Here is a 27,190-nt window from a genome sequence, read left to right as displayed (position 1 = left end):
CGATTGGCTTCCAATGAACTAAAATAGCTTAAAAGAACCTTTGGGAAAGGTTCTTGCCATGTCTGTATTTGGCTGTGCTGCTTTTGACTGTACTTTAAAAGTCATGGCTCCCATCCTCCAGGCAGTTCATAGGTTTTCTTCCAGCCTGAAATTTTAGCTTCCCTTTTTAATGAACAGCTTTACCTCCAGAACATTTAAAGGGAGTAAACTTTTTGCCCCATTTAATATAACACTGAAAGCTATTAAATACTGTGAGTTTTTTTTTCCCCTCAGTGATGATTGATTTCTAGAACTGACATGGAATAGGATGGCCAAATCCTCACCTGCATGAAAAGAAATGGTTCTTAAGAGGAACGTTGTCAAACTTAGCTGCTCAGTCTTATGAAATTTGGCTCCATGTTTTCTTCTCAAGTGAAACATCTTCCTTTTGTGTTTTCATTTGTTTTGCCATTCAACACACTTCTGAATGCTACTATGTACATGCCACTGTGATAACAATGATACAAGCTAACAGTGTAGCATTATGTCGTATGTAGCATTGGCTGTGTGCTACCCATGTTATAAGCACTTAGATTAATTCCTTCCCTACTCACAGCAGCCTTGTACATAACTGCTATTTTTATCCATATCTTCTGGAAGAGGAAACTGAAGCATAACATGGCAAATTTACCAAGGTCCTATAATTAGTACATGATAGAATTGGATTTGACTCAAGACATCCAGCTCCAAAGTCTGTGCTTTTACCCTGCCTCTCACCAGTGAGGAGGGTGAATGCATATCTTCTAGCAGTTACAGTGAAGGTAGTGAAAGGTGCTCTGGGAGCCTGTGGTAGGGTCTCCTACCATAGTTGAGGGGGTGGGGGCTTTTAGACACATCATCCAAGGGCAGCATATTGGGTGGGTTGCTCTTGGCTCTCTAGGCATAAGCGACTCCCCACAGAGGTTCCCTTGCACTGTTTCATGACAGCTGTCCCCATCTGTCTCATGGTGTAGTTGTTAACTTATTTTATCTTCCAAAGCAGATGATCCCCTTCTTGAGAGTTCTTCTGTTTATTGTTTAATTACCCCCTCTTCAACCCCAGTGCCATTCATATAGAAGATTCTCAAAACAGGTTTGATGAGTGAATGAAACTTGTCACCTGTAGACTCCTGGTTATTCAGTGATGTCTGCTTTGGACAAATGAAGAAGCTTCCAGGCTCTCTCCTCATTGCTACTCCCTCCTCCTCCTGTGCTCTCACCAGAAGTAGCTCCTAAGATTCGCCTGATTTGACCTCTCTTAATGCATACGTTGTCTTGGATTTTTCATATTACATGTTTGAAAAAGGTAGTGATTATGCTTGTACCACACTTTAGCTGTCTTCAGTTTTGGAAGAGGCTTTTTTTTTCTAATTACTTAAGGCCAAAGGTTTAAATTGGGTGAGATTTCACGGGAGTCTATACTGATATGCTTTTTTTTTTTTTTGAGAGTTCTAGAGTGAAAAATGTCCTTGACTTACATAAAAGAAGTAAATATTTTTTAATTGACTATTAGTTAAAGAGTAAGAACAGAATATCAGGCCTTGCTAGGTAAGATGAGGAGGATGATGATAATGACAGTGACAATGGTGATCATGATGATACCTGCATTTATTAAGCTTATACCATGCGCCAGGCACTGTACTAGGTACTTTTTCATGAATTATCTTATTTAGACCTCATGGAAGTTTATGAGGTGGGTATTATTATTATTATCTACATTTTATTGAAATTTAGAGATGTTAAATAGTGTGTGTATTAGCAAGTAAGTGAGGAATTCAGGATTCTAATTCTAGGAGTATGACTCTTAACTGCTACACTCTATTGGGAGAGATTGTCTTTGGAAATGAGAGATATTTTATCATTCCAAGGAAGAAGAGTTCCAATCCAGGTACTGGGATTACTGGTATCCTTCAAGGCTGAGTCATACATACATACATATAGGTTTTGATTAGATCATAGGTAGTTTACTAGAGGACACCTCACCAGAAACATATACATGACTTCATGCGTAAATACCATAGAGTCCTTATGCTAGGGATGCATAGAATAATGGAAAGGAATGAAATTCACATATACTGATGACTTATTAGATGCCAGTTTCTATGATAGGATATTATATTAGCTCATTTAACTTTCACAATAATCCTATGGAATAGGTTTTGCTATAGATTAAGAAACCAATGCTCAAAGAGGTTAAGTGTGCAAGTAAACTCTTGTATACAGATCCATGTCTTTCTGTATCCAAATCCTGTAATAATTTTCCTGTGCAAGGTTAGCCTAGACCTCACTGGCCACTAGCCATCTAACTGACTTGGGATACATCACTTAAATTTCCTAGGTCTGACTTTTTATCTCTACAAATGAATAGAATAGGTTGATCATCATTTGATGTGTTTTTTGGTCATTTGTATATCTTCTTTGGAAAAATGTTTATACAAAGAGTTGCCACATGATCCAGCAATTCCACAGTTAGAGAGAAATGAAAATGTGCTTCCAAACAAAAACTTGTACACAACTGTTCACACTAGCATTGTTCAAAATAGCCAGAGGGTAGAAACAACCCAAATGTCCGTCAACTGATAAATGAATAAATGAATGTGGTAGATCCATACAGTGGAATACTGTTTAACAATACAAAGGAATGAAATACTGACACAGTATGGTAAACCTTGAAAATATTTGCTAAGTGAAAGAAACTGGTCACAGAATATCACATACTATTCCATTTATATGAAATGTCCAGAACATGCAAATCTATAGAGATAGAAAGTAGATTCATGGTTTCCTTGGGTTGGAGATGGGATGGGGAGTGAATGCTAATAGGTATGTGGTTTCATTTGGAGAAGAGAATGTTCTAAAATTATATTATGGTGATAGTTGCACAATCCTGTATATATACTAAAAACAGTGGATTATATACTTTAAATGGGTGAATTGTATAGTGTCTGAGTTATATCTCAGTAAAGCTGTTTAAAAAATTAATAGGTTGAATTAGAGGAAGACTAAGTTTCCCTTTTTACCTCCTAGATTTTATAGATCTTTGATTCTTCAGTCTTAAAGATTAGATGATACAGTTCCAAACTGGATTTGACATCAAATATGTAATGCTTTTCTTTCTACTTTTAATTACATTTGGAAAGGTATCTTGTTCAGAATTCCACACTACATTTTAATCAGTATTTTGTTCCATTACTTGATTTCCTTAATCATTTTGATTTTGGGAATTAACCCACATTTTATTTTATGCAGGATAGTCCTCATGAGACTGTGATCAACATCTCCGTGTACATATTTGTTGTACCTAAGGTCTAGGATATTCAACTAACATACAGGACACATTTTGACTTGCCTTATTTGAAACAAAACATATAAGCAAAGAAAGTAGGCCAGAAGAGAAAGAAAATCTCTTCTTACTTCTTACTGCAATAATTCTTAAACTTTTGTACACTCTCAGGACTGTGAAAATCAAGGATAATTTAGGATCTGAGTTACATTGTTGATAAAAACTTTTTATATTTATGCAAGAAATATGTATCAGTAGTATTAAAATGTGACTTGGTTAAAATGCTTCTGGTTCTTGGCTAGGTTTGATCATTAGTATGTGCTCATGGGGATAATGTATCTGGTAGATGAATATGAGTTTTAATAAGGAAAACCAAATGTTACTTAACCTAGGAGTGTTTTTTCTTTCTTCATTTTTAAAAATTATTTCCTCCTTTGCTCCTTTCTTTCTTTCCTCCCTCCCCCTCCCCTCCCTCCCCCTCCCCCTCCCCCTCCCCTCCCTCCCCTCCCCTCCCCTCCCCCTCCCCTCCCCTCCCCTCCCTCCCCCTCCCCCTCCCTCCCTCCCCTCCCCTCCCCTCCCCCTCCCCTCCCCCTCCCCTCCCCTCCCCCTCCTCCCTCCCCCTCCCCTCCCCTCCTCCCTCCCCTCCCCTCCTCCCTCCCCTCCTCCTCCCTCCCCTCCCCCTCCCCTCCCCTCCCCCTCCCTCCCCTCCCCCTCCCTCCCCTCCCCCTCCCCCCTCCCTCCCCCCTCCCCTCCCCTCACCCTCCCTCCCCTCCCTCCCTCCCTTCCTTTTCTTTCTTTTTTTTTTTTTGTGGTACACGGGCCTCTCACTGCTGTGGCCTCTCCCGTTGCGGAGCACAGGCTCCGGACGCGCAGGCTCAGCGGCCATGGCTCATGGGCCCAGCCGCTCCGCAGCATGCGGGATCTTCTCGGACCAGGGCACGAACCCGAGTCCCTTGCATCGGCAGGAGGACTCTCAACCACTGCGCCACCAGGGAAGCCCCCTTCTCATTTTTAATTTGGAGGATTTGAGGAAATTATGCTGCTGTGGATCAGGATTCCTGGATCCATCGCTGTCTTTCTGATCTAACTTCTACAAACCTCAGTTTTCTCTAAAGTGAGGGCTAGTAACCTGTCCTGTCTAGCTCCTGGGGCTGTGATTGGCATCCACTTAGATAATCACAGGATTACAAATGGAAGAAAAACAATTAGGATTATAATTAAACAATTTCGTCAGTAATTGACTTATTATTACCTATAGTGTAGAAGATAAAAGCAGTACAATTACAAGCCTCTAGAGGTTTATGACTCAGTTTGGGGAAAGCAAAATATGGATTATCAAACACCTACAGAATAAAATGGACCATACAGCACACTAAGCCAGGAATGCTACTCACTTGGTTATTCCTACCCAGCTCTCCAAAATCTTGATTTGAATGGTTAGGTAGAAGCAAGAATCTACAGTAAGTAGAACAATAACTAAAGAGTTTCATCAGTTTAGACTTTTATAAAAATGATAAAGATTTGTTATTGATGGTTAAATCCTTACTCTAATGGGAAATACACAATGACATAAAAGATACACTGAAGAATTAGTGTCGGTGTCCCATTCCTCCTCTTAACAAACAGCTGATCTCCCTTAACTGAGGTGGTCCGACAGAATAATTTTGTCACAACAGGGTTCCTTTTGTTGTTCTTGTTCTTTTTGTCCATATTGTTCTTGACCACTGCATGGTAGTCTGCCCTCGAGAGTTTGCTTCTGCCTGAAACCTGTATAACAACCCAGGGCATTTTCTGTTTCTCTGCTATGAGTGTTCTGTTTATTGTGGTCTCTCTGGTAGATTTGTTCTCTTGCTAGATTAGTGGTCTTCTACCCTGGTGGTTACAATCTCCATAAGCTATGGTCATGAAGATAGTGTTTTAAAAACATCCTTAGCCAGATAAGTAACTTTCTTTTTAGAACTGGAACTGAAATCAGATCCACACATTTACACAGAATCATGCACTTCCTGTGTAAAGCCGCTAAGCACCCCTTGCCCAGACCATTTTACCCCTAATGCCTCTTATTTGGATTATAAAAGAACAGAACGTGCATCATGCACTAGTATAGGTACAGAAAGACTTGTTTCTGGCATGGGATACCTGGAGAGTTTTCATAGTAAAGATTGGATTTGAACTGAACCCTGAATGATGAGTAGGATTTTCATAAAATTAGATTGTGGAGAAGAGAAAATTTGGAATGGGAAAGGAAGGAAAACACCCAAAGTAAAGACGTGGAAAAAGGAACACACTGGGTGGGTATGTTTGGTTCCTTTGAAGAAGGAATGGGTTTCTTTGCTGTGCAAAAGCTTTTAAGTTTCATTAGGTCCCATTTATTTATTTTTGTTTTTAATTTCCATTTCTCTAGGAGGTGGGTCAAAAAGGATCTTGCTGTGATGTTATAGAATGTTCTGCCTATGTTTTCCTCTAAGAGTTTGATAGTGTCTGGCCTTACATTTAGGTCTTTAATCCATTTTGAGTTTATTTTTGTGTATGGTGAAACTTAAAAGCCTTTGCATAGCAAAGGAAACCATAAACAAGATGAAAAGACAACCCTCAGAATGGGAGAAAATATTTGCAAATGAAGCAACTGACAAAGGATTAATCTCCAAAATTTACAAGCAGCTCATGCAGCTCAATATCAACAAAACAAACAACCCAATCCAAAAATGGGCAGAAAACCTAAATAGACATTTCTCCAAAGAATATATACAGATTGCCAACAAACATATGAAAGGATGCTCAACATTACTAATCATTAGAGAAATGCAAATCAAAACTACAATGAGGTATCACCTCACAGCAGTCAGAATGGCCATCATCAAAAAATCTACGAAGAATAAATGCTGGAGAGGGTGTGGAGAAAAGGGAACCCTCTTGCACTGATGGTGGGAATGTAAATTGATACAGCCACTATGGAGAACAGTATGGAGGTTCCTTAAAAAACTAAAAATAGAACTACCATATGACCCAGCAATCCCACTACTGGACATATACCCTAAGAAAGCCATAATTCAAAAAGAGTCATGTACCACAGTATTCATTGCACCTCTGTTTACAAAAGCCAGGACATGGAAGCAACCTCAGTGTCCATTGACAGATGAATGTAAAAAGAAGATATGGCACATATATACAATGGAATATTACTCAGCCATAAAAAGAAACGACATTGAGTTATTTGTAGTGAGATGGATGGACCTAGAGACTGTCATACACAGTGAAGTAAGTCAGAAAGAAATAAACAAATACCGTATGCTAACACATATATATGGAATCTAAAAAAAAAAAAAAAAAGGTTCTGAAGAACCTAGGGGCAGGACAGGAATAAAGAGGCAGACGTTGAGAATGGACTTGAGGACACGGGGAGGGGGAAGGGGAAGCTGTGACAAAGTGAGAGAGTGGCATGGACATATATACACTACCAAATGCAAAATAGATAGCTAGTGGGAAGAAGCCATATAGCACAGGGAGATCAGCTCAGTGCTTTGTGTCCACCTAGAGGGGTGGGATAGGGAGGGTGGGAGGGAGACACAAGAGGGAGGGGATATGGGGATATATGTATATGTATAGCTGATTCACTTTGTTTTACAGCAGAAACTAACACACCATTGTAAAGCAATTATACTCCAATAAAGATGTGTAAAAAAAAAAAAAAAACAAAGAAAAAAGGACTTCCCTGGTGGTGCAGTGGTTAAGAATCCACCTGCCAATGCAGGGGACATGGGTTCAAGCCCTGGTCTGGGAAGATCCCACATGCCGCAGAGCAACTAAGCCCGTGCACCACAACTACTGAGCCTACACTCTAGAGCCCATGAGCCACAACTACTGAGCCCACCTGCCACAACTGCTGAAGCCCACATGCCTAGAGCCTGTGCTCCACAACAAGAGCAGCCACTGCAATGAGAAGCCTGCACACCGCAACTAAGAGTAGCACCCGCTCGCCACAACTAGAGAAAGCCCGCGCACAGCAATGAAGACCCAATGCAGCCAAAAAAAAAGAAAGAAAGAAAATTAAGAAAAAGAAAAGGAAGTAATGGGAACATTTTGAGAGACCCTGTATTACATACATACAGACACACACACACACACACACACGAGAGCTGATGGTGTAAGATCCAATCCAAAACCCAGCAGCTTGAGACCCAAGAAATCGCCGATGTCCCAACTCAGGCCAAGGCAATTCCCTCTTACTCAGCCTTTTGACCTTCAATGATTTGGATGCGGCCCACCCACATTAGGGAGGGTGATCTGCTTAACTCAGTCTACCGACTGAAAGGTGAATCTCATCCAGAAACACATTCACAGACACATCGGAATAATGTTTAGCCAAATGTCTGGGCACCCAGTGGCCCAGTTAAGTTGACACATAAAATTAACAATCACAGACCGATATCAGTGGAGTAAAATCAGTGGAAGCACCACTACAGAGGGTTAAGGATAACAGAGAGAATGATACAAAATGACATGGACAATTAGAAAAATATTGCAAAGCTTGATATTTCTGATTAATAAGTTTATATACTGGACTTACCATTTGGTTTAATTTTTAAGAAAAATGTTTATTTTTTTCTCCCCTTTCAGATGTTAAATATGGAATAACTTTTGTCCTGCCTCTTTTTTGTACTCTCAAACAGTATTAATACAGGGTGCTTTCCCCATATCATTCTACTTGAGCCTAAACTGAAACTTTGAACTTTAAAAGTGATATAAACGTCATGGGCTCTTGAAATGAAAATGTAAAACGGTAACCATCTCCTTATTTAAAGTGAAATGTCTTTTCCCATAGTTTCTTATGTTTTTCCCTACAAAAAACACTTGCTGTAATATCACCCAGCTAAGTTGACATCCATCTCTAAAGCCAAGCTTTGTAACTCTAGGGGTTTGTGACTTTGGATGTCACACTGGGGATTTGAGTATCAGTATGGTCCAAACATTCAACTTCGATGACCATGGCAAGTAGGAGTTATGGTTATGAGGATAGATTTTTTAGAAGAGAGCAAATATTTGTACAGTGAAAGTTACCACAGTCAGAGCCTACTTGAGGATTCTCATTTTACCAGATGCTAATAGCTTATGTGGCTGTAGAAGTTACCCCAGTGATGACATAGACTTTGGTTTCAATCCCACCTGAAGCTGATGGCCACAGTTTATTGGGTCAGGTTCATCTTAATGAGTAAAATGCAACTTAATATTTGGAGGTTTCAAGTGAATCCCAAAAGTCTCTTAGCAGAATAAGTTCTACACTTTGAAAAATATGTTTTTCATTCATTAGAGACCTATATTAGTTATTTTTGTGACATGTCTCTTTAATTGCTTTGAAACAACTAATACCTCTTTGCGGTGGTTATCTGGTTTAATCACCTCCAGTTACACAGCAATCCAGGTAGAGATGAAATTAAACTCTAAATTTATAAATAACACATAGTTTTTAGAGTATCTCTTGCCTGTTTTTCAAGGGGTACAATCTTGTTAGACCAAAAAGTAACCCACACATAGAGGTAGAGGTGAAGAATCCTTCTAGGGCAATATACCTTTCAGAATGAGAGAATAAAGCAGAGGTTGGTTTTGTGAATGTATTTTTGAGTAAAATGCTAAACTCATGGAATATTGAAGGAATTGCCCAAGTATGAAGATGGCCTTTGCCTTTTATGTTTAAACAGTTGTCCTCTGACCAGCACTGAATCTTTTTTTAAAATGTAGAGTACTATTTTAAAATTTCATGGCAATGCCCTTCTATTCTACCTGAAATGTGCTGATTTGGATAACTCCATCCTTGGTCTTCTGCAGTGGCGTGCCGATAAATGCTTAACGACCAGCTCCTCAGGGGCGGTGGGGAGGGCTGATCTGTAACATTTGCCATTTTCCATGGTGTAAATTCTCCCACCATAGCCAATTTCAGGCTGCCAGCATCATCATCAACCAGCTTGAGAATACCTTGAGATTTCACCATCAGCTCCTGTAAGCTGGTCCAGGCCATCCCCAGCATGTCACTGGCTCCCCTATATTATATTTCTAACACCTAAATACCACTACTCCCAATACATAAAATACCACCCCCCCCCTTAGCTAACATTTTACATCTGAAGTTTTGGGGATGTTTTACTTATCCATGGTGCCATGTGTCCCTGTTTTCTCTCCTAGCAACTTTAGATCTCTGATCACAGCAGTTTAACAAAATAACCTGATTTAACTTTTTTGTTAGTGATAGGTGTCATGAGATATTTGGGGCCACTCACTCCTTCAGATGAACCAAATGTTATAAAATGTTATCATGACTATTTTTTTAGTTACAATAAACTCTACTATTCAGTGCTTTTCATCTCCAGTATTGGTAACGGAGTTCTGTCTGGGATATAATGTAGAGAAACTGATAGCATGTTTATTCCCTATTGGGGAAATACTAGATAGGGGACCAGGAGCTGAGATTTATATTACGGAAGGGAGAGAATGCGTGAGTAAATTACAATCTTTATAAAAATTAAAGTAGATTACAATGAACTTTTTGAGCATTTTAAGACTTTATAGAGTTGAGAAACTAGAAGTTAGAACAGATTCAATATGCAGTGCTGCTATCTTTTAAATGATTGTTCTTTCATTGTTTCCATAGCTCTTTAGAGAAAGAAAGATCTGATGATGTCTTTCTGTAGCATAGTTACAAGTGCTTTTTGTTTTATTTTGTTTACACGGTCTTTTAATACGGATTCCTGGTTTGGCAAAATGTTAAGTGGAAACAATTTCAAACTTCTGTAACTTAGATTTGTTGAGGCTGAGGTTGGTATTTCTTCACAAATACTGATGGCTTTTTCTTTTCTTAAAATAATAGAAGCTTAAAAAAAAGAATTGTGTAAAGAGAGAAGTGTATTTTGTTTGGCCTCACTAAAATACCACTTGGCTCCATCCAGCCCATATTTTCTTACTCTGATCATGCCCTGAAGCAGTGAAAGGGTAGAAGTTTTTAAAATGAGATTTGAATTTGGGTATTTGCATTCCTTTCAGTTTTTGATTATATTGTTAGCCCTAGTTGGTCCAGCACTGGGAAGCTTGAGTGAATTTCCTTAATGAAACTTAACAGTGGGGAATCTATGTTGTTCAAAATTTTCTTTGCTAGTGGCTAATCTGAAAAAGACTCCTTTTTTGATACAATTGCTTTTTTTAATGTGGTCTGCCTTCTCAACATACTGTTTATTCAGACAGTATTTATTGATACATGATAGACAATTTCATAAATAAAGGCAGGCTATTCAAGAATGGTGACATAAAAAAATTAAATGGTGACCCAAATTAAATTTTTTAAAAAAAGGAATAGGTCAACTTCATTACTGGCTTGAACTAGTTAGGACATCCTGTGGGAAAGTGATCCACTTTTGTGACATAATCGATTTGTGCGTCACAAATAGAAATGGCAAGCCTAAAATTTGCACTGTATTTTTTCTATGCTTTGATCTTTGTTTTACAGTAGAATACATCCTCCACAACTCAGTTGTGACCTCAGTCATCTCCTTCACATGGATATAGCAAAGCACCAAGGAAGCCTGTCCAGGGTCACACAGGGAGTGGAGCAGAGCCAAAGCACATGCCAAGGAACTGCCTCTTCGTGCCGCCCTCAGCTAGTGCTAGTGTGCTAGTTACGTGGTTTCAATAGTGGTCTTAATTGAGACTTTTCCCCCAAGTACTTGGCAGACTTAAAAAGCACATGTAAACAGTATACACATTCCATTTACTCTGAAACTGAGTTCCTTGTGGAATACAAATTAGCACCTGTGCTCCACCCACAGCCCAGCCTCCAGCAGGGGAGCCGTACAGATTGTGCAGAGGACGTACAGTTTGCTGTCCAGCATCAGTAGCAACCTTTTCAGCACTGAAACAGTGGTGAGGCCCAGTGCTCTGAGTGACAGTTATTGTCGGCCTAATTCAATAAATACTTAAGGCTTCCCTGGTGGCGCAGTGGTTAAGAGTCCACCTGCCGATGCAGGGGACGCGGGTTCGTGCCCCCGGTCCGGGAAGATCCCACATGCCGTGGAGCGGCTGGGCCCGTGAGCCATGGCCGCTGAGCCTGCGCGTCCGGAGCCTGTGCTCCGCAATGGCAGAGACCACAACAGTGAGAGGCCCGCGTACCGCAAAAAAATAAATAAATAAATAAATATTTTTCTAAAATCAAGTACTATGTGAGGGGAGTGGGAAGAACATCAAAAGGAAAAATAGGAGGCAGAAAGAATGGAAGAAAAAGAGGAGAACTATGAAAAGGAGAGAGAGAGGAAAGAGGCACTGCTCACTGGCCTTTGAAGTCAGAAAGATGGATTCAAATCTCAGCTTTATACTTTCCCAACTCTACATTTCACTTAAATCTCAGACTGTTACCCAACTGTATTAAAGGTGAACAATAATGAGAAATCAGTATTTATGAAATAATGAAAATCCTTATTTATAATGGTGGTGGCCGGCTTATGCGTTCTTCTTTGCTGACTTCAGTGCATCATTTAGGATTTGGTTTGGCTGCATTGTGACAGAGACCTATACAAAGTTTACTATACAAGATTTTATTCTGTCACATAAAGAAGTTCAGAGATAGGCAGTCTAGGGCTCTTAAGGTGGTTTCTTAAGTTGTAAAAGCCTTGGCTCCTTACGGCCTTTTATTCAGCCATCCCTCATCTTCAGGGTTCATTATGGCTGCTGGGGTTCGGCAATTACATCTTTGTTTCAGGGAGCAGAATGGATGAAGTACAGAAGGAGGGCTTTACCTTGTAAAAATCTCCTTGGAAAGGAGTTTTCCAGAGGTATCATATGACCCTCTGTTTACATTTCATTGACCAGAACTTAATCTAGGCCATAAGTACCTACAAGGAGCCTGGGAAGTGTGGGTTCACTGGTTCTCCTCTTTTTTTTTTTTTTTTTTTGAGCTTTGTTTATGGGCTGCAGGGAGAAACACTGTAATCCTTAGAAAAATGTCTCGGAAGTTAATACTGTTATTATTAGTAATAATAATATTAACTCACATTTAAGGAGTCTCAGGTACTATGTTCAAAAATTTATATGAACCATCTCATTTTATCTTCCTTTGATGTAGGCGTTATTATACCTATTTAACAGAAAAGAAATTGTAGTTTGAAAAAGTTAAGTAGTTTACCCAATGTTATGTCACTAGTAAGTGGTGGAGCTAGAGCTCAGACCCAGGCTTGTCTTTTTCTAGATCCCAAGCATTTAATCACTACTTTGTCTCGGACTTCTCAAGTTTTAACTTGATAGTTTATCCATGTCCACATGAGGTGTTTTAAAACCTTTTATCCTATTTGTGGTATTATAGTCTTCGGCTCTCCACACTTTTCACCCAACACACACACACACACACACACACACACACACTTCTCTCATGTATTTTTCTCAGATCTTTCAGTATTTCTATGCTTACGTAAAAGAATGTGACTTTTAATACTTGGTTAGTTCATTGTCAGTTGTCTTCCTGTATTTTGGTCAGGAGTCTGCTATTCGAGTTTTTGGCAGTTTATTTACTGAGCACTCTCTTTCTCCCAGATGCAGCCCTAAAAGCTATTGGGGAGAACAGGGTGAGTAAGAAAGAGTCCCTACCCTGAAGGCATTTACAGTATAATTTTTATAGAATGGATTTTAGAGAAGCCTCTTAACGTCAGATTATACTATTACACACCATGTAAATCACAACTGACTGACCTAGATGTACACACCCATTTGTCCTTATAATTACAAGTGATTCATCGTTACCTCAAAATGACCACCTGTTCCTTCAAAACATTCCTAAGAAATTACGTAGAGTAAGTAGGCAATTCTATTTTCATACTCTTTGTATTTTCCCCTTAAATGACATGGCTAATATTATTGTAGTAATAAGAGCTTAATCTTAATATACATACAGAGAATATTAAATTGACTATAATACCTATTATGTTGAAATGTATATTAAAAAATGAATTTCTATTTTATGACATTTAAAATAGTGGCAGAAATAATATACATACAAGTATATTAGAAGCTCAAATCAAACGGGGACTAGTGTCACATTTGAGACCAGAGCCTGCCAATAGAAGCCTCTGTAGGGTTTATTGTTGGTGTACGTTTTTACAAGATCAGAGAAGAAAGATATTCCACCTGATAGGTTATGAAAAAGGGAGCATTACCCAGGGATGTGAGGTTGACTCCGTCCTACAAGACTTCCATTTAATCCAGTCTTTGTACCTGGAAATCGGATATTGAGAGAAGTGACAGACAAGGATTCTTGTTCTGGCCATTTCTCTGCTTTGTTTCTAGTGCACATTCTACTTAAAGGTATTTTTTTTTAAAGAAGTCATCTTTCACCCTATTTGGGATCTACTTACAAATTATTTTGCTCTGTTTCCTGATTATCTACAGAAACATTTTGTTTCATAATGGAAAGGTGAATTTTTAATCAGCATAAATATACCATCTGCCCCTGGAGTTTGCCTAGATGCATTCATTCCTAGTCTTTAAGGTACTTTGTTAACAGAGCTCCATCAGGTCTTTTTTGCTTAGGTTATTTGGCGTATATCATGTGTTCTGACATTTATCAGTAATGAGTCTCCAGGCTCTCCTAATAGTCCTTTTTATCTTGACCTAATTAACTTTATATGATCATGGAAAACTTATATTTTCTAATTATCCTTGAGATAATGGGCTTCATTATTGCCTTGAATGAATTTTACATTGCAAACTTAACACCATTTTGTTCCTAATGATAATGAAAAATAGCACTTGCATCGAGTTTTAGAATTAAACAGAATTTTTAAAGGCCTTTCTACATTACATGCAATCCTTACTGCAAAATTGAGGGAAATGATTTATGCTCATTCATGGTTTCATGTCACAAGGGATTCTGCAGTAAACATGACAGACGTGGTTTCCTCCTTCCTATCACTTTATGGTGGAGAAATGTTTATTATGAATGAAGTAGGCATGTTTTTATAAGAAATCTATAGGGCTTCCCTGGTGGCACAGTGGTTGAGAGTCTGCCTGCCGATGCAGGGGACACGGGTTCGTGCCCCGGCCTGGGAAGATCCCACATGCCGCAGAGCAGCTGGGCCCATGAGCCATGGCCACTGAGCCTGCGCGTCCGGAGCCTGTGCTCCGCAACGGGAGAGGTCACAACAGTGAGAGGCCCGCGTACCGCAAAAAAAAAAAAAAAGAAATCTATAGCCCAGAGAACTTAAGTGTCTTGCCCTGAGTCATTGTATGTGATAGAATTTGTCTGGGTGTGTGATCAATAACCAAACTGGAAAGGAAGTAAGAAGGAGATTGTAAAGAGTCTTGGAAAACTGACCAAAGGGTTGGAATGTTTTTTCTGTAGATAACAGGTAGCCATTAGAGGCTTGGAGTGGAAATGTAGTCAAAGCTTTTAGAAAAAAAAATTCTGATAGTGAGGTACCATTCAGTGAATAAGGTTGTAGAGATGTGGAACAACTAACTGAGAAACTATTAATAATTATATGTTTAAGAGAAAGCCCTGAAATAATGGGATGAATGATAGGCTGGGATGGGACAAATAGAGGAGACACTATAATGAGAAAATGGGGGAGGACTTGGTAGCTGATTACATAGAAGGAAAAGAGAAGTCAGTGGTGTTTGAAAGAAAAACTTGGTAATAACCGATAGCAGTTAAGAGCGAAGTGCATCAGTGAAGAGAAGCCCGAATGTCCATCCAGGGGGCTTCTTTCTAAGATCCTATCTTTGATGACTGTATTTCCTAAAGCCAGGAACAATGTTCCTTCCTGCTGTCTTCATTCTGCATCCAAGCTAAGCGTTGCTTCCTCTCTTCTGGTCTGTCCTGAGGGAAGAAGGAGAAATTCTCTCAAAGATTTGAAATTACGAGAAAACGGAGCGAAGGTTTTTACTCCAAAGTGGGTCTCTCCCTGCATGTGTGAAATGATAGGACCGCTAGACAGGTGTGTGCCATGTACGGAGTGTTGACTGAGTGGGTTGCTTCCTAGGCATTTTTTGTCGACCACAACTCCCGTACCACCACTTTCATCGATCCCCGGCTCCCGCTTCAGAGCAGCAGACCCACGAGCGCGCTGGTGCATCGACAGCACCTGACCAGGCAGCGCAGCCACAGCGCAGGCGAGGTGAGTCCCGAGCCTTAGCGACCGACCTGTTGGCTGATAGGAGCACGGGATGTGGGGTTTATGGAATCGTGCTGGCTCTTTCTTATTGTTTTGTTTTTCTAGTTTGATTTAGAGACTATCATTTGGAGGCTGAAAGTGTTGGAATGTTAACGGGGCTTCTCTGGAAACTCATAGAGCCTAAATGACAGGTTTAAAAAGTAGGACATGTGAGGAAAGGTTGAAGAAATTAGAGATTTAGAAAAAAAAATTCAGTGGATGGTGAGAGGGAATTCATAATGCAATACAATGTTCAGGAGAGGATGATGATGAGCCCTTTTGCATACCTAAGAGCAGCTTCATAGGAAGAAATGAATGTAACTTTTTTAGGGGATTAAAATTAGGTTAAAGATAGGGAAGTTTCTTAAGTGAGGATTGCTGGATTAGATTAAAATCTTCGGCCAATGCTATGGGGTTGTGGCATCCTCACTAATATTCTTTAAAGTTAGGATATGTAGGAGGGTTGATTTATGTACTCTTAAGTGCTCAGAGAAAATGGGTGGCATTAAGAATTACTAAAAGCTCTACCATACTCTATTACACTTTGCTAGTTTGCAGTGTCCCATGGTAACCACATGAGGGCTCTAATAATCTAACCAGAAAAAAAAAAAGAAAGAAAAAGAAAAGAAAAGAGAAAAGAAATAATCTCTTCCTGTTTCCCTTTTTCTGTAGCAGGCTAAATAAATAAAAGAGGAATGTTTTAGGTCACATATTTTCTCCTTAGTACAGACTTATGCTTTGAATGTCATATATTATCACTTGATATACATTGTTTCTAAAAATTCCCTTAGACAAGAAGAATTAAGATTCTTTTCCTGCATGCCTTTTCCACGTTCCATCTATGTGCATATCATATTTTCAGTATTATATTGTATGTCAAATATTTTTGTAGCTTCTATTATAAGAAAAGATTATGAATGTAATAAATAACTGGATTTGATTCATCAAAATTCCACTCTTGGAATTTCCCCTCATGATTTACATACTGGCTCTAATGATTATGTGTGTTTGCTGGTTGTAAGTGAAGACATAGAAGAGTACACACAAGAGGCTCACATAAAAATGATCTATAAATCTATTGCAGGATGAGGTATGCACAAAAATATTCATGTTTTATGAGTAGCTAATAAATCTCTACCTGGCTGTCATATAAAACATTAGTGGTGAACTGGATGATGCTAATAGCATTCATCTCAAAAGCAGAACAGACCTCTCACCTTTGGACCTTGTGCGTGATATGTAGCATATTAGTGCCCTGCCTGGTTTTATCACGCAACCAGTGCACTTTAGATGCGTGCCTTATTTGACTTCACAATATGACGCTGGCTGTTCAGTCTGACCAGGACTACGTGCATGAGATTAGTAGCTATACTTACATTTTCTTTCAACTCCTCCGCCTCAGAACTTGAATTATTTTCATAGTCTAGCAGTAGGGATACTAAGGTACACATTAAAATTTGAATGAGGACTTCTCTTCTTCTTGACGGAAACTGAGCAGTGGAACAGAGACAACCCCATAAAGACTCAGCATTCAGTCTCAGCGTTGTTAAACCCTTGAGGGGAATGTGCTTTCTGGCCCAGCTGTCGGAAGCACGCACATCCTGCAGTAATACACACTTTTATCACAGCTTGCCCACTGATAATGGTCTGGTTTGATGGTCTGGTTTGAAGATGCAGGCTGTCAAGGAGAAGACCTTTGGCTGTTCTGAGAAATGATGACACAAGGCAACTTACTGACAGGAGGGAAAGTATATGTTGGTAGATTGAATTGATAAGTTTGGTGACTGACAAGGTATAGTTAATGATAGAATCTCCCCCAAGAGGCGCTGACTTCATTTCTCAGAGCCAATAACTCAAGAGAAGCAGAGTGGGAAATTTCTAGTTACGTTCACGTCTTCCCAGCCATTCTCTTAGACTTATTTAGCAAATATTCCAGGTAGTAGAAATTTTGGTATCTCTTCCATCCAACAAATGAATACTTACTAAACACCTGTAGTGTAGAAACGTGGTTGGTGTGAGGGATACAAGTAAATAATGTATGTTCCTGTGTTCTTATTAAGGAGAAAATATATAAAACTAACCATAATCCAGATGAATAACAATACAAGCAAAAAATGCTTTATAGACTGTTAATAATGGCAGCTGCTTTAGAAATGTACCCCGAGTGCTGTGGGTGCTCAGAGAAGGTGACATTTAATGTCAGCTTGAAGGGAAGGGAAGGCTTCATCGAGGAGGGGCTGTTTGAACTACACATTGAAGAATGAGTGAGAACATTCTTGAAGGATAAACAAGCAGTCGAGGGTGGGGACACTATTTCCAGCTTTAGGGCCTTTAGAAAAACCCTCACTGAACACCTAATGGATGCAGTATGATAAAATGGTTGTGAGGGTTTGAATGGGTGGGAGTAGAAACTGTATTTTAAAAGTACCAATTTATAAATCCAGGAGGTTGTTTTGCCTTTTGTTCTCTTACTCTCTTATTCGACTGTTCTACTGTTGTCTTAAAAGACTTCTGTAGTATGGGGGAAAAATGCTAAAACAGAAGCTGAAGCAGTGTTAGAGTTTTCTGGTAAGACTATTAAATGGGCGTTTTTATTTATCTCCTTGTATGTATGAGTTTCTAAGTCTGTAATCAGTACGTAACTAATTCAGGTTGAGGCAACCCTATTTAGCTCCTCCACACCTGCTGTCATTAGCTTGCTGGTGTGGGAGGTTCAAACCAGAAAGAGCTGTTGTACTGGGTGCTCTAATAGGCATGTAAAATTGCTTCTGAGGAGATAATATCCAACTCGGAAACCCACATGAAGACTGCTGTTCTTCAACCCCTCTTCTGCTGAGGCAGGGAATTCCCTGACCTGCCTTGGCCAAAAGAAGGTGTATCCTGGCACTGCCCAATGAATTTTGTACCACCTGAGTGTTCTCTCTGATTGTATTTTTGCAGGTTTATGTTCTGTCAGGTAGAAGTTATTCCTGAGGAACAGGTATTCAGCATCTACATCCCCAAGAGGTGTAGGCATTTTGAGCTACTCCTGTACCGCTTGGTCAACAGTTACTGCCCTGGCCCCTCTCAGGGACATTATACCCCAACCCATCCCCTCAATTCAGCAACTGAAGCAGAGCTTTTGAGAGTCCTGTGTCATCTCTTCAGCTAGCCTCTGTTCTGATCAGCTGGTACTTAACAATGCTCATTGTCAAGTGTTATGAACAACTTGGCTTGGGGTACTGATGTAAAGTATTCTAGGATTTGGTGCAGAACAAAAACACTGCTTGTGTTTGCAGGTAGGAGAAGATTCTCGACATGCAGGACCACCAGTTCTTCCCAGGCCATCGAGTACGTTCAATACAGTCAGTAGGCCACAGTACCAGGACATGGTTCCAGTGGGTATGTCATCTCTTTCCCGAAATCTTTATCTTTGCTTTTCATGTCAGTGTGTACCATGCATTCTCTGCTGATACACTTCCCTATTGTCAGCCTGCTACATTTGCCCTGTACTGAAAAACTGCTGCATTATCCCTAAGAAATCGATTTGAGTCTCAAAACACTTATGTCTTGTAAAATCGTATAGGATGAGAATTTTTTCTACTACTCTACCTTACCTGAGTAGAACTATTACATTAGATTGTTGAAGTTAAGGAAAAATAAGTTCTTAAGGCAGCGGTATTCTGTGGTCATTTTAAATTAGGCATTTGGACAAGCATTTATTTAGTATATATCTAATGCTTGAGACAGAGTTTAAAAGGTTTGTGAGCCTCACAAAATAAGAAAGCAATGATGGCACGTTCTTAAGGGGTTTTGTAGCAAATGCAAGACAGCAAAAGTCTCCAAAATTGTAAAATAAAAATGAATGAATGTAGGCAAATTGGCCTAAAGAACAACTTGAGTTGTTCGTAAAATGATGAGGTTGAAGTAGATCAGTTTTCAAACCTAGAGCCCCTAAGGCAGGTGGAGTGGACAGACTGGCAGGAGGCCAGATGGGCTCCCTGTTCCATCTTAAATTTGAGCAGCTCTCCATTTGTCTGGTTTTGCTTTAAAATTTTTACTTTTTTAAGAAAGACTTTACCGTGAAATATAATGCAGTGCCCATGTCCTAAAAAGTTCGACAGTCACTGAATAAGAAGAAACCTTGGGTAGAAATTGAACAGTCTATGTTTTATTATGCTGTTACTCATATGAGACTAAATGCTGCACATAGAATTTTAAAGTACTATAAAATTGTGGTTTAAAAAGTTATCTAGTCTCTGATCTTAGATAGAATGTAAAAACTGCTGACAAAACCTCAATTATAAAAATGTTTTTATTATTTATATGTGGTGAAATGTGCAGTTAGGAACACTTTGAGTATGACAATGGGATTCCATGTTAGCAGATAGTATTTTTTTAAATTTTATTTACATTTTACTAAAATTAGCATGATGCAGCTAAAATTTGAAGTGGCAAATGTCTAGAGAATTATATTTCTTTTGAGTGATATTTTGTTAAAGTAAGGCATGTTTCTTGATCATATTTATGAGCACAAAGTATTGACTGAACTAGGATCTCTGATGTTTGAGAATTCAGACACTCAGTTCTGTAATTTAAATATATCTGTATTTCTGATTATAAATAAATGTAATCAAGATGAATTATCTTAAGCAAATTACTTTCTTGACAAAAGTGTATTAACAGAGCCTTTAGTAAACGTTAATTAAATTTAAAATTTTTGTAAACATTAGCCAGCCTTGACTAATATATAGATTTTCCTTTTAAAATATTATGTACATAATTGATGACGCTGGTTGTATTGTAGCTGTTGGTGTAGTTGGTTTGGTAAAGAGCTACCCTGTGGCTTAATGGCATTTATTTCCACATAGAATTTGGGAATGGTTTGCCTCTGCATATTGGTAGTTGCTGCTGGCAACTACGGTATTTTAGCAACTCTTGCTCTACCTCTTTACCTCTGTAGGTGGCTGACATTTAATCAGAAGATGGTTTTCCATTTTTAACAATTGCTTATTTTGGTAAGCAGTAGCATAAAACAATCAGTATCTAGAATCTTGCTGGTGATCTCGTCTTGCGATTTGATAATAAATATGGCTCATCAGATGAGTTTAATGAGTGCTTAAGTCAATCATACCTAACAGATCTAAGTCCAATACTCATATAACAGGATAGACAGAAATTGGAATTTAAGCATCTATAGTGGCTCTAAACTATGACTTTGAATACAAGGAATATTAACCAGAAAAACAAAACTTAAAAAGTCTGGATTTATGTGCATAAAATAACAGATTTTAAAATATTGTTACATATGTATGTTTTTTCAGCTTACAATGACAAGATTGTTGCATTTCTGCGCCAGCCCAACATCTTTGAAATTCTACAGGAGCGTCAACCTGATCTTACCAGGAATCACTCACTCAGGTAACCATAATATTGGTATTTAATTCAGGTTGCATAAGCCCCAACCATTAAATCTTCAGTAACACTGATAATTGTCTTGGAACTTCACTCTTGCTTTGTGGCATTCTGAACAAAGGTGTCTTGTACACAAATACTTTGTTATTAATATCAGGTCAGTGTAGTCCTGGCTTTTCTCTTGTTAAGTATGAGGACTGAATGAAACTGACTAAAGAACCTGGAACCAACTTTAAAGAAGAAATATGAAAATTTCATAGCCAAGAATGCATCCTAGATGTGCAGATTATAACAAAAATAATAAGACACTACCTATTAGAATGTAACTTGAGTAAACAAAAGTAACATAAAGTTTATTGAATTGAGATTTATAAAATCCTAGACTTGGTATTCACAATTTTCCATAATAAAAACACAGTGGAACCCAAGGAAGAAATCTGATCCTCTCCAGAGTCTAGCATTCCCCTGCAGGAACCCTTTCTTCTAAACAACTCTTCAGTGCATCACACTTTAAGCCCAGTTTTCCTTTCCTGAATACATGCTGTTCCTTTTCCTTGGCAACTCTTCTCTTCTTCTATGTTTGGCAAGATTTTTCTTTTTAAATTCAATGTAAGATGCCCCTCCTTGAAGCCTTTCGGCTCCACTGTGGACTCTCAGGCTCATGATCTAGTGTAGTATTTCTCAACTTTGGTGTGCTAGGCATCAGAGAGGTGGAGATGGAAACACGTGGGAGTTTCTGCTGAAAATCCTGCATAACTCAAAGCCCATTTGGTCTACATGCCACCTTAACTGACAGGAACACGTTTGCCCAATGGTGCCATCCCACCCCATGGCAGTGATTCTCAAATATTGCTCCACTAAGTTGTGTCAAGCTGTTTTTATCAGCATTACTGGGGAGTTTTATAAGGTACAGGATGCCAGGTCTTGCTTCCCCCAACTCCTCTCCCTTCTCTGAATTAATACCCTCTGTCCTCCCATGCCCTGCCCAGAAATTTAATTCAGGAGGTCTGGAGTAGAGCTCAAGCATGTAATTTCTTAAAACCTCACTGTAGCTGACTCGGGGTCTCTTCCCTCCGCCGTCACTGAACTGCCCCAGAGCCCGAGGAGAGGGCAGTCTCACTGAGGCTGCCGGCTCTGGAGGGGCCCCACCAGCCAAAGCCGTGACAGTCCTTGGGACTGCGGGCCAGTTGTTTCAACAAGTAACTTAAAGACAAAATGGAAAAACAAGGAGGTTTGTGCCTGAGATCATGTTGATGTGAAACCAGGAATGGCCACCTTGTGCCAGTGAGTACAACTTGGAGGAGCTTCAAGATGGCGGAAGAGTAAGACACGGAGATCACCTTCCTCCCCACAAATACATTAAAAATACATGTACACATATAACACCTCCTACAGAACACCTACTGAACGCTGCCAGAAGACTTCAGACCTCCCAAAAGGCAAGAAACTCCCCAGGTACCTGGGTAGGGCAAAAGAAAAAAAGAAAAAACAGAGACAAAAGAATAGGGATGGGACCTGCACCTCTGGGAGGGAGCCGTGAAGGAGGAAAGGTTTCCACACACTAGGAAGCCCCTTCGCGGGCGGAGACTGCGGGTGGCGGAGGGGGGAAGTTTCGGAGCCATGGAGGAGAGCGCAGCCACGGGGGTGCGGAGGGCAAAGCAGAGAGATTCCTGCACAGAGGATCGGCGCTGACCGGCACTCACCAGCCTGAGAGGCTTGTCTGCTCACCGGCCGGGGCAGGCGGGGCTGGGAGCTGAGGCTCGGGCTTTGGTCGGATCCCAGGGAGAGGACTGGGATTGGCGGCGTGAACACAGCCTGGAGGGGTTAGTGCACCACCGCTGGCCTGGAGGGAATCCAGGTAAAAGTCTGGACCTGCCTAAGAGGCAAGAGACTTTTTCTTGCCTCTGTTTCCTGGTGCGTGAGGAGAGGGGATTCAGAGCGCCGCTTAAAGGAGCTCCAGAGACGGGCGTGAGCCGCGGCTAAAAGCACGGACCCCAGAGACGGACATGAGATGCTAAGGCCGTGCTGCTGCCACCAAGAAGGCTGTGTGCGGGCACAGGTCACTATCCACACCTCCCCTCCCAGGAACCTGTGCAGCCCGCCACTGCCAGGGTCCCGAGATCCAGGGACAACTTCCATGGGAAAACACACAGCGTGCCTCAGGCTGGTGCAATGTCACACCGGCCTCTGCCGCCGCAGGCTCTCCCCGCACTCTGTGCCCCTCCCTCCCTCACGGCTTGAGTGAGCCAGAGTCCCCGAAGCAGCTGCTTCTTTAACCCTGTCCTGTCTGAGCGAAGAACAGACGCCCTCCGGCGACCTACATGCAGAGGCGGGTCCAAATCCAAAGCTGAACCCTGGGAGCTGTGAGAACAAAGAAGAGAAAGGGAAATCTCTCCCAGCAGCCTCAGGAGCAGCGGATTAAATCTCCAAAATCAACGTGATGTACCCTGCATCTGTGGAATACCTGAATAGACAACAAATCATCCCAAATTGAGGAGGTGGACTTTGGGAGCAACATTATATATATATTTTTTCCCTTTTTCTCTTTTTGTGAGTGTGTATGAGTATGCTTCTGTGTGTGATTTTGTCTGTATAGCTTTGCTTTTACCATTCTAGGGTTCTGTCTGTCGGGGGTTTTTTTTATTATTACTTAAAATTATTTTTTCTTAATAATTATTTTTTATTTTAATAACTTTATTTTATTTTACTTTATTTTATTTTATTTTATCTTCTTCCTTCTTTCTTTCTTTTTTTTTCTCCCTTTTATTCTGAGCCGTGTTTAGGACAGGCTCTTGGTGCTCCAGCCAGGCATCAGGGTTGTGCCACTGAGGTGGGAGAGCCAAGTTCAGGACACTGGTCCACAAGAGACGTCCCAGCTCCACGTAATATCAAACGGCAAAAATCTCCCAGAGATCTCCATCTCAACGCCAAGACCCAGCTCCATTCAACAACCAGCAAGCCACAGTGCAGGACACCCTATGCCAAACAACTAGCAAGACAGGAACACAACCCCATCCATTAGCACAGAGGCTGCCTAAAATTATAATAAGGCCACAGACACCACAAAAGCACACCACCAGACGTGGACCTGCCCACCAGAAAGACAAGATCCAGCCTCATCCACCACAACCCAGGCACTAGTCCCTTCCACCAGGAAGCCTACACAACCCATTGAACCATCCTTAGCCACTGGGGAGAGACACCAAATACAATGGAAACTATGAACCTGAAGCCTGTGAAAAGGAGACCCCAAACACAGTAAGTTAAGCAAAATGAGAAGACAGAAAAACACATAACAGATGAAGGAGCAAGGCAAAAACCCACCAGACCTAACAAATGAAGAGGAAATAGGCAGCCTACCTGAAAAAGGATTCAGAATAATGATAGTAAAGATGATCCAAAATCTTCGAAATAGAATGGAGAAAATCACAAGAAACGTTTAACAAGGACCTAGAAGAACTAAAGAGCAAACAAACAATGATAAACAACAAAATTAATGAAATGAAAGATTCTCTAGAAGGAATCAATAGCATAATAACTGAGGCAGAAGAACGGATAAGTGACCTGAAAGATAAAATAGCGGAAATAACTACTGCAGAGCAGAATAAAGAAAAAAGAATGAAAAGAATTGAGGACAGTCTCAGCGACCTCTGGGACAACAATAAACACACCAACACTCGAGTTATAAGGGTCCCAGAAGAAGAAGAGAAAAAGAAAGGGACTGAGAAAATATTTCAAGAGATTATAGTTGAAAACTTCCGTAACATGGGAAAGGGAATAGTCAAGTCCAGAAAGTGCAGAGAGTCCCATACAGGATAAATCCAAGGAGAAACATGTCAAGACACATATTAATGAAAGTATCAAAAATTAAATACAAAGAAAATATTTTTAAGGCAGCAAGGGAAAAGCAACAAATAACATACAAGGGAATCCCCATAAGGTTAACAGCTGATCTTTCAGCAGAAACTCTGCAAGCCAGAAGGGTGTGGCAGGACATATTTAAAGTGATGAAAGGGAAAAACTTACAACCAAGGTTACTCTACCCAGCAAGGATCTCATTCAGGTTTATAGACAAGCAAAAGCTAAGAGAATTCAACACCACCAAACCAGCTTTACAACAAATGCTAGAGGAACTTCTCTAGGCAGGAAATACAAGAGAAGGAAAACACCTACAATAATAAGCCCAAAACAACTAAGAAATGGTAATAGCGACATACATATAGATAATTACCTTAAATGTAAATGGATTAAATGCTCCAACCAAAAGACACAGGCTTCCTGAATGGATACAAAAGCAAGAGCCATATATATGCTGTCTACAAGAGATCCACTTCAGACCTAGGGACACATATAGACTGAAAGTGAGGGGATGGAAAAAGATATTCCATGTAAATGGAAATCAAAATAAAGCTGGAGTAGTAATTCTCATATCAGACAAACTAGACTTTAAAACAAAAACTATTACAAAAGACAAGGACACTACATAATGATCAAGGGATCAATCCAAGAAGAAGATATACCAATTGTAAATATTTATGCACCCAAAATAGGAGCACCTCAATACATAAGGCAAATACTAACAGCCATAAAAGGGGAAATCGACAGTAACACAATCATAGTAGGGGACTTTAACACCCCACTTTCACCAATGGACAGATCATCCAAAATGAAAATAAATAAGGAAACACAAGCTTTAAATGATACATTAAATAAGGTGGAGTTAATTGATATTTATAGGACATTCCATCCAAAAACAACAGAATACACATTCTTCTGAAGTGCTCATGAAACATTCTCCAGTATATATCATATCTTGGGTCACAATTCAAGCCTTGGTAAATTTAAGAAATTTGAAATCGTATCACATATCTCTTCCGACCACAATGCTATGAGACTAGATATCAATTACAGGAAAAAAAATCTGTAAGAAATACAAACGTCTGGAGGCTGAACAACACACTACTTAATAACCAAGAGATCACTGAAGAAATCAAAGGGGAAATCAAAAAATACCTAGAAACAAATGACAATGAAAACGCGATGACCCAAAACCTATGGGATGCAGCAAAAAGAGTTCTAAGAGGGAAGTCTATAGCTATACAAGCCTACCTTAAGAAACAAGAAACATCTCAAACAACCTAACCTAACACATAAAGCAATTGGAGAAAGAAGAACAAAAAAATCCCAAAGTTAGCAGAAGGAAAGAAATCATAAAGATCAGATCAGAAATAAATGAAAAAGAAATGAAGGAAATGATAGCAAAGATCAATAAAACTAAAAGCTGGTTCTTTGAGAAGATAAACAAAACTGATAAACCATTAGCCAGACTTATCAAGAAAAAAAGGGAGAAGACTCAAATCAATAGAATTAGAAATGAAAAAGGAGAAGTAACAACTGACACTGCAGAAATACAAAGGATCATGAGAGATTACTACAAGCAACTCTATGCCAATAAAATGGGCAACCTGGAAAAAATGGACAAATTCTTAGAAATGCACAAACTTCTGAGACTGAACCAGGAAGAAATAGAAAATATGAACAGACCAATCACAAGCACTGAAATTGAAACTGTGATTAAAAATCTTCCAACAAACAAAAGCCCAGGACCAGATGGCTTCACAGGCAAATTCTATCAAACATTTAGAGAAGAGCTAACACCTATCCTTCTCAAACTCTTCCAAAATATAGCAGAGGGAGGAACACACCCAAACCCATTCTACGAGGCCACCATCACCCTGATACCAAAACCAGACAAAGATGTCATAAAGAAAGAAAACTACAGGCCAATACCACTGATGAACATAGATGCAAAAATCCTCAACAAAATACTAGCAAACGGAATCCAGCAGCACATTAAAAGGATCATACATTATGATCAAGTGGGGTTTATCCCAGGAATGCAAGGATTCTTCAATATATGCAAATCAATCAACGTGATACACCGTATTAACAAATTGAAGGAGAAAAACCATATGATCATCTCAATAGATGCAGAGAAAGCTTTTGACAAAATTCAACACCCATTTATGATAAAAACCCTGCAGAAAGTAGGCATAGAGGGAACTTTCCTCAACATAATAAAGACCATATATGATAAACCCACAGCCAACATCATCCTCAGTGGTGAAAAACTGAAAGCATTTCCACTAAGATCAGGAACAAGGCAAGGTTGCCGACTCTCACCACTATTATTCAACATAGTTTTGGAAGTTTTAGCCACGGCAATCAGAGAAGAAAAAGAAATAAAAGAAATCCAAATTGGGAAAGAAGAAGTAAAGTTGTCACTGTTTCCAGTTGACATGATACTATAAATAGA

At 39.8% G+C, this 27,190-nt stretch overlaps 1 protein-coding gene across 9 annotated transcripts in view; it reads left to right on the top strand.

Annotated features, from left to right (window-relative positions):
- HECW2 (HECT, C2 and WW domain containing E3 ubiquitin protein ligase 2) overlaps positions 1 to 27,190 on the top strand; it is a 412,125-nt gene that overhangs the window by 307,089 nt on the left and 77,846 nt on the right. For 8 of the 9 annotated variants that reach the window (XM_081242425.1, XM_081242421.1, XM_081242422.1 and 5 more), the window contains 3 exons: positions 15,310 to 15,444; positions 18,759 to 18,861; positions 20,784 to 20,880. In XM_081242425.1, the coding sequence (XP_081098551.1) occupies positions 15,310 to 15,444; positions 18,759 to 18,861; positions 20,784 to 20,880 (335 nt within the window). Of the gene's footprint in view, positions 1 to 15,309; positions 15,445 to 18,758; positions 18,862 to 20,783; positions 20,881 to 23,657; positions 26,485 to 27,190 lie in introns of those variants that run through there. The other variant, XM_081242429.1, reaches the window with a different exon arrangement.

The sequence above is a fragment of the Mesoplodon bidens genome, assembly GCF_964165515.1.
Source record: "Mesoplodon bidens genome assembly, chromosome: 8".
Lineage (NCBI taxonomy): Eukaryota > Metazoa > Chordata > Mammalia > Artiodactyla > Ziphiidae > Mesoplodon > Mesoplodon bidens.
The sequence above is the reverse complement of the archived record's forward strand: the minus strand, read 5'-3'. Positions and strand labels throughout refer to the sequence as shown.